At 40.5% G+C, this 8988-nt stretch overlaps 1 protein-coding gene across 1 annotated transcript; it reads left to right on the forward strand.

Moving 5' to 3' along the window:
• The first annotated feature begins 1735 nt into the window (after positions 1-1735).
• Positions 1736-7552, forward strand: LOC110538649 (solute carrier family 35 member B1). The gene is made up of 9 exons (XM_021625602.3): positions 1736-2693; positions 3224-3327; positions 3485-3615; positions 3703-3733; positions 4629-4786; positions 4923-5049; positions 5654-5760; positions 5981-6134; positions 6423-7552. Exons 1-9 carry the CDS (start codon positions 2572-2574, stop codon positions 6473-6475), a joined length of 987 nt encoding a protein of 328 aa, XP_021481277.1. The 5' UTR covers positions 1736-2571; the 3' UTR covers positions 6476-7552.
• Positions 7553-8988: the final 1436 nt, after the last annotated feature.

Below are 8988 nucleotides of genomic sequence, written 5' to 3' on the forward strand. Positions count from 1 at the left end.
GAAACTTTTGGGCGTGAAAAACCCAGCAGTGTTCCAGTTCTTGACACAAACCAGTGCGTCTTGCACCTAAGGTTACTACCATACCCCATATGTATGTGGGCACTCCAAAGAGTAAATATGTTATTCATACCCTGATTATTAATCTCCCTTTACAATACCTATGTATTCTCATGAACATTTGAACTGAAAGTTGAAGAACAAGTTAATTGGGCCTCAGTCAGTTGTCAATAGTGCATGTCTGAATTGTACTGACTCTGTCAGTATACTAGCTAGCTACATCTACCATTTCTAAGTGCTCAACTCATCATTGAGATTTAGCTTAGTAGGCCTATGACACACTCATTTTGCATTAAAAAATAATTCCATTCATATAGTTTAACAATCTTTGCTTCAAACATGTAGGATTATGTCCATTGTTGCCATCACACAAACCTGTAAGAAAACACACATACAGTATGGATGCAACATCAAATGTGGTATTGGAAGGCAGCTTCATCAACACCATGCAGGAGATCATAACTGAACAAAACATTTGGCTTCCGGATCACTTCCCCAAAATATAGTTCATGGAACTTTTGTTCACAATACCTAAGTGTTCATTAGACTTCCATATGTCTATTTAACATTCCCATAAGTTAGCAAGGGTCGGCAAAATGTTTAAAAGGTTTTTAAAAAATATATAAAAGTTGGACAATGAATGAAGATATTCCAAACATTTGGAATTTTTTTATCAAATCAGATATTGTTCAGACATTTTGGTGGGAAATCAGGTATTCCATTTATTGCAAAATGTCTCCATTTTTTCTTATGTATTCATATACATGAGGTATACAAAACATAACAGACTATCCAGGTGAAAGCCATGATCTCTTATTGATGTCACTTGTTAAATCCACTTCAAATGTGTAGATGAAGGGTAGGAGAAGGATGTTTAAGCCTTGATATATGGATTGTGTGTGTCCATTCAGAGGGTGAATGGGCAAGACAAAAGATGGAATGGGGTATGTCCATTTCTGAGTCCCAATGTTTATCATGAATTTGGATATTGTCTTTGTATTCTCTTGTCCCATTGATGGGGGTGAATGTATTGTTTTTGAATCTGTCAAGTAATTGTTCATTATGATAGACATTTCCCATATTTAGGGCCTAGTAGAATGTTTTTACAGTTGGTTTGTGAGTATACCTAGTGAGTACTCACTTTGTGACGTGACCTATCCCTTGCTCAGGTTGAGGATGAGCAATGTTTATGGCAATATAGTGGCTGTTCCTATATCAGTTTGAAATGCATGTTGTGTCATGCATGAGCATGAACCTCTGCTCTCTTCTGATGTAAAGGTAGTCTGAATCATTTCGACATAGTTGTCCTTTCCCCCAGCTTCGGATAAGATTTACCTTACTGTTTTGTGATGTAAAATGACATTGTTTCACCAATATGTAGGTGTTCTTCCATTACTTTCCTGTAAAATGTAATGTTTTAAGCATTGAAGTTGTTTAAACATGTTTTTAGTTTAACAGTAGACACTAACATTAAATGGACATTAAACCAATTGTGAATGGGTTCAGTCATGATTATTGAACAATGCTAAAATGTGGTGGTGCATTTCAATGTTGTCAAATTTGTCTTCGACACGTGTAGCCGTGTCTCTGGAGTAGAAGCCCCGCCCATTCTCTAGTCCGTCTGTTTCAATGGCAGAATCTTGTGGTTTATTGCCTTATTTGGACCAATAGAATCCATCCACATCCCTGTACGAAAAAATACACGCGACAAGTTCGAGAAAGCCCCGCAAATGTTTTCAATAGTCGTCTGTGTAGACTGCCATTTAAATGAACAATAAATCAAAGAGTATAGATCACAAACATATTACAGCTGAATCTTTTGATACATCAACAAAAATAATAACATTTTCGAGCTACCTTGTATGCTGCATATAAGTTGATTCAAATGAGAAAACAAATCACATGGTTCATGCATAGTTATAAAATTGTAGCATCTGCGTTCTGCCAGCACTGTTTTATATGAATGGTATAGTAGCTACAAACTCAAGCATATCCGTTGAGGGCTCCTAATGAACCACTGAGGTCTTTGAGCCAGCTTGTTCTCTGACGTATCTCAATGAAAACAACTACACTCCGGTTTCCACCGGGAAAATTGTCTGAATGGGATGCCTTTGACATAACCTGGATCCGGACAGGAGTAACGTTTGCTAGTACGAGAGACCTGCAGTTAAAGACATATATTCCGGAGTCAACACTATACTGCGACAGCTGGATTGACAACAATGATGGATTTTGCTAATTGCTAACAACCAACCCACCAATCTAACGTTGGCTAACTAACGTTAGCTAGCTAGCAAAGTCAGCTAGCTAACAGGGACATTTAGCTAAATCTTTGAAGAGGAACCACGGACTGATCTGTAGTCACATTAGCAACTGTCTGCCCAGTTAGGGTAACGTTACAGCGTCACCATTTCCGGGCTTGTGATATCTGGGATTGTGGAGCGGGACGTTGCTTTGAGGGGTACGGGGATCGGATCTGTATCGGTTTCCATACCCGGACAGCTAGAGGACAGCATGGCTGCAGGAAAGGGAGCGGGGAAGCCCTCGCTACTGCAGAACGAGCGTATACGATTCATTGTCTGTTTCCTCGGAGTCTTCGTTTGTTATTTTTACTATGGTATATTACAAGAGACAATGTAAGTAGTTTCCTGGTCTGACATCCGAGCGACATCATTGATTTCTAAACATAGGCTCTTGATGCACATTGCTTTTATTGGCTGTTTCTTTGTGCACATATGTTAGTTGGTGATGCTGTGGTGCAACAAGTTCATGTCATTATTGAATGTAGGCGAGCCAACTCTACAGAGCTGAAACTGTTCAAAAAACTATATCCCTATGGTATTAGCTTGCTACATACTGTAGATATGTCTTGAATGGTATGTCACTTAAGGGTGAGGAATCTCATTTTGTTTCCAGTGATGATTTGTATCTGTAGTCAACCAGAGCAGACTACTAGTACCTCACACTGCCCTCTCATTCTCTTTTTCTAGCCTACAGATACTCCACAGTTTAATTAACAAATAATTCCCTTGCTGAATATCAAGGCCTGATTGTTGTTGTGTGTCACACCTGTCTTATATGTGTAATAAGAAGTGGATTAACTCTGGATTAACATGAGTGGTTGCACTGATAAACTGTCATAATGCTGTTTGCCTGATTTACCCAGTACCCGAGGACAGTATGGTGAGGGGGAGAAGAAGGAGAAGTTTGTTTATGCCACAACGCTGGTATTCATCCAATGCATCATCAATGCTGGGTTTGCCAGGATCTGTGAGTAAACCACACATAGTCATCAATCGTGGCCTTTCACCTTCTGCCCAACACAGTTATCTCCAACATATCTTGCCCCCCGTGGGTGTTTGAATGGTCTGTTGGTATTGAATCTCCATGTATTATAGATGTCTCTTCTCTACCTGCTCCCCATTAGTGATTCAGTTTTTTGAGGGTTCCAGACCAGACCACACCAAGAGCTGGCTCTATGGAGTGTGTTCCCTGTCTTATCTTGGAGCCATGGTATCCAGCAACTCTGCCCTACAGTATGTCAACTACCCCACACAGGTCAGTCTTATCCCTCGCTGTCATCATCATAATTTGTTGTGATATTTTATTATTTTAATATCTAAACAACCTCTATTGTTGTCACAGGTGTTGGGGAAGTCTTGTAAGCCCATCCCAGGTAGGTGTAATAATTATATTATTGCTCATCCTGACCCCACTCTCAACACCTGAATATGTAATAAACAAGTCATATGCAGCCTTTGGCTTGGTGACCAGTGCAGGTTTGAGGGTTTAGTTTGCCTTATTTTATTGCATGGCCTCTTACTGCAGCAGTGTGTCATGTTTCAGTGTCAGCCAGACTCCCTTATCTGCATTTCCAGTGCCATTTTTAAAGCTGCAATATGTAACTTTTTGGGCGACCGAACCAAATTCACATTGAAATATGAGTTATAGATTTGTCATTCTCATTGCAAGCCAGTCTAAGAAGCAGTGTATCTGTTCTATGTGCACTATTTCTATCCTTCCCTTTCTTAAGTTTTGTTTTTGCATCTTTTACTTTCGGTTTTCTATGGTACAATGATTATTTACACTATACATGGCTTGTTTTGTCACATACACTGACATTTGACAAACTATTTTAGCAACCAGGAAATATCTGTGTGATATCTGCATATTGCACCTTTTTTAAACTACACATCCCATCAGCCCTTCCAAACTCAGTGTCCCTGTTTAATGAACATACATTCTATTTGCATGCACATGCTGTGAGTCTCTGTCTCCCCATGTATACTCCTATGACTGCAAGTGTCATGCTAACAATAAGTACATGAGCCTAGTCTTCTGTCTTCTTCTGTCCCGCCCAGTATGTTGCAATATGTAAACACTGTCTAGTGTGTTCTATAGTAATACACTGACCAGTCTTATCCCTGGAGCACGTGCAGCCCATTAATCTACACAGCCATGGTTTTTACCCCCTGGCTGACTTGTCTTTCTATGTGCACATCAACCTAATAGACCAGTGATGGCTGCTGCTGATAACCGCCCCTCACATCCCTTTGCCTTTGGTTCCACAGTGATGATTCTGGGTGTATTTGTACTGAGGAAGAAATACCCACTGGCCAAGTACCTGTGTGTGCTGTTGATCGTCAGCGGGGTGGCCCTGTTCCTCTATAAACCCAACAAGAGTGTCACTTCCACAGAATCTGCTTTCGGCTTCGGGGAGATCCTGTTGGTGAGTGTAACTGTCCTCATCTGCCTGTGGTATTATCTCTGTGATCTCGTCTGTGTTTCTCTCTGCCTATATATGCATTTGCTGTCTGTGCCTCTGTGGGTTTGTAAATGTGACCTTCTCTCTCCCTGTATCGTAGCTGCTATCTCTGACCATGGACGGGTTGACTGGTGTGGCCCAGGACCACATGAGGAATCTCTTCCAGACCAGTGCCAACCACATGATGCTCAACATCAACATGTGGTCCACCCTGGTGCTGGGACTAGGTGAGACACCTGTTGTCCCTCACTAGTGTGAAAATATACACTTTGTCTGATCTCTCTGCTTTGTTTCTTCTGTATCTCTATCTCTGCCAACTCCCCATCTCTACCACATACACCATTATTTATTCAATAAAATATCTTCATCTCAGATCCTCCTTCTCAGTCTAAGTTTCCCAATCTCATGCTTTTCTACAGCCTTACTTTTATCAGAAACCCTTTGTTTGGTTTTGGCCAAAGCAGTCCCCACTTCCCCAGTTCTATTCAACCTAATCAAACTGCTGTTACTGCTGTGTACCAGTAGGGGGAGCCCTTAATCCACTGTTGATTTTGATTTTGGAACAGGCATTTTCACCATAAAGTCATGGAACCAAATCTCAGCATGGGTTTGATTCCAAAACAATTAAAGTAATTCATTGGCTTCTCCCCACATTTGTAGCAGAAGAAAAGGCTAACCAATCTTATAACTTGAGATTAAAAAATAAGAATCAAGCAGCCTAGTTAAATTAAGGTTAAATAAAAAAGCAATTGTTACATGCAGGAAAAAATAAATCAATTTATGCTGAATTGTGTCACTTTCAGTAAATTATCCCATGTGTTTTTCTTTCAGGGGTGTTGTGGACAGGTGAGGTATGGGACTTCCTGAGCTTCACAGACCGTCACCCCAGCATCTTCTGGAACATCCTTTTGTTTGGAATAACTAGTGCTTTAGGCCAGGTGTGTCTCACATGGGTGTGACTGTGTGTGTGTGTGTGTTAAAAGGAAAACATTTCCATGTCTGCAAATCACATTGTACATTTTAATTGGTTCACATGGGTGTGATGCTTATGGATAAGTGCCAGTGTCTGGTTTACAGTGGTCTTTCGCTATTTTGCTCTCATTCTCATTGCAGAGGGTATTTTATAGTAACAGTCATTCACTCCTCTTCCTCTCTTAGACCTTCATCTTCATGACTGTGGTGTACTTCGGCCCTCTCACCTGCTCCATCGTCACTACCACACGGAAGTTCTTTACCATCCTGGGCTCTGTCCTTCTGTTCGGCAACGTCCTCAACACCATGCAGTGGGTCGGCACTATCCTGGTGTTCCTTGGTGAGTAACAACATTAACTTGTTAACTCTTAATATCTCTCTGATGTTGTGACTATCTCTCTGTTTCAATCTCTCTCTCTCTCTCCATCTCCCTCCACCATGTGCTCATGTGTCTGTAGTAACTTTAAGCTTCACCTCGTAGTTGAAATGCTGAGCTGCTCTTCAGCTGCTTATGGAGATGTTCCATTGGAGCTCATAGACCTCAACTAGTAGTGAAGTCTCTTTTTGGTTGATGAGATGACTAGACACCTCTACTGTCTTAATTGTATCATGTGCTTTTTCATTTAAGGTCTCGGGTTTGATGCCAAATTTGGCAAGACACCAAAGAAGACCACACACTAAGGAACCTGGAATATGTCATGGCAAAACTGACAAACTGAAAGTCCAGTGGACAGAAATCCATCTCTCTCTGATTTTCTTACCACATCCTGCCTAGGCAGTACACCTACATACACTTAGTCATTGTTAGTTACCATATTATCATTTTTTTTTTACATAATCATGAAAGAAGCCCCTATGTTTTCAAACGTTCCCATTCTCCTGAACCTACTAAGACAGACAAGCATCATCTACTGAGACAGCAAGACCACATCCACATGAAGAGGAAATGGGGCAGAATGAGATGGGTGGGCAGAGGAAAGATGACAACATGCACGTCAAATCCCTTGTGGTTGTTGAGGTTGCTCCTCCCTTTGGACTACATCTGAACCACACAGGCCTATGAATCTCAGCTCCAAGATTTACCTCATGAACTCATCACCAAGGAATGCCTGGTTTTCACTGGTATTTGTAACCATAGTAAAGACATTGGTTACAGAAAAACACCCTAATAAACGAGTCGATTATCTTGTCAGTTAGTAGAAGTTTTCCAAGTAAAGCTCTATTTATTATCAGATCTCAAGTTGTTGAGACCTGCACAAGATTCTGAACGTTGACATGCTGTAGATGAGGAGTTTTAACACTTCCATGGAGTTGACTCAGGATGTTAGTCTTCATTTCCATTATTATCTTGGCAGACAACTAACCTCTCTGTATTATGGAAATAATAAACAAAATACTGTAAATGAACCAATTTGTTTGATACTCATGGCCAATCTGACAGCTAAATCTTGTTTCTTTTTAAAAATAAAAGTAGGATATGCCTTGAATACATAGTAAAAGGGAAACCATAATATGGTATCAGCATAGTTATGTTTAATAAATTGCTATTATTGAAAGTTTTGGCCAAACTGCATGAAAATCTGCCAAAGTAAAATTATTTTCCAGATAATTAAAACCGGATTAAATTAAACAGAGGAGACATGATTTGGCTTGAATCTGTGTTTTGATATGACAATTAAACAGAGGAGGCATGATATGGCTTGAATCTGTGTTTTGATATGACAATTAAACATGTTTTCCATGGTTCTAGGATTGGAACACCAGGCTGACAATGACCTTGTTTTTTCTCAAAATGATAAATGTATCATGTAAGCATGTCATGGAAGTGCATTTGTAACAGTTTTCTTCTTCTGAAGGAGAGCACCAGAATGCAGCGTGGTTAGAGTTCAACATGTTTAATCAAGACCATACACGTGAACACTACAAAATACAAAACAACAAATGTGAAAACCAAAACAGTCCTATCTGGTGCAATGACAGAAGACAACCACCCACAAAATACCCAAAGAACATGGCTGCCTAAATATGGTTCCCAATCAGAGACAACGATAAACACCTGCCTCTAATTGAGAACCAATCTAGGCAACCATAGACTTACATAAACGCCTAGACTAGATACACCCCATAAACATACAAAACCCCTAGACCATACAAAACCCCTAGACCAGACAAAACACATAAATCCCCCATGTCACACCCTGACCTAACCAAAATAATAAAGAAAACAAAGATAACTAAGACCAGGGCGTGACAGCATTTGTTTTACTTAATACTGAAAGACTTTTGGAAGGTTTGTTTGTTGTAGTCTATCAAATTATGTCTACTTCACTGGTTGGAACTTTCCCACACAGCATCATAGACCGGCTGTGCAGAAACTCTTATGAGTGGTTAACGACCAATTTTCAGTGAAAATACAATTCAGAGGAAACTAACGTTGGTAGATGTTGGCGAGGCAATCTGATTATCAGGGTGAGCTGCAGGACACTGGCAGAGCACACAGAAAACGAAATTGTCCAGCTCACTGTTTGGGCAAGCTATCCCGAGGTCCTGCTGATAGTGACAATGAATTACAACACATGTAGTGTGAGGATGCTGTTCTCTGATGTAGCATCAACCTTATAATATCAACCTTATAATATACGATAATATACGATATAATGTACGATACTGTTTTAAAGCCTCCTTCGTTCAACACAAGAGGACCTGATGGTGCAGTGGTTTGGACGCAGGTTTGAGTCCCGGTCGGCTACCCAACAAAATTGCTGTGTTATCAGAAGTGGGATGATGTCGGTGTGCGCTTCCAAGGGGATAGTGTTGCATCCCACCTAGTTAAGAGCCTCCGACAGCTAGGCATAGTGGCTCAGGTATTGGATGAACAGGTGAAGGGTTAGTTTGAGTGAAACCTGGTCTACCCCTGAAGACGCTGGAGTATCATTACTGAAAGCACTGTAGGTGTGTGAGACAGAGTCAAGTGAAAGTAATCTTCCATCCCTCCCTACAAATATTCTCCCATGAATGCTTCTGTTGCATGACTGGTGGGATTCATCTTCAAACCTACTGAGGCCTTGTTCAAATACTTTGAAAAAGCATCCTTCCTTATTCCCTTCCTTGAAGTAGGCTAATCAGTGATTGAATATAATCAGATATAATTGGACTGGTAAAAGCTTTAGTAGGTTGAGGTACTTTATTTACTG

This window comes from Oncorhynchus mykiss, chromosome 12 (genome assembly GCF_057628025.1).
Source record: "Oncorhynchus mykiss isolate SJ-2025 chromosome 12, ASM5762802v1, whole genome shotgun sequence".
Lineage (NCBI taxonomy): Eukaryota > Metazoa > Chordata > Actinopteri > Salmoniformes > Salmonidae > Oncorhynchus > Oncorhynchus mykiss.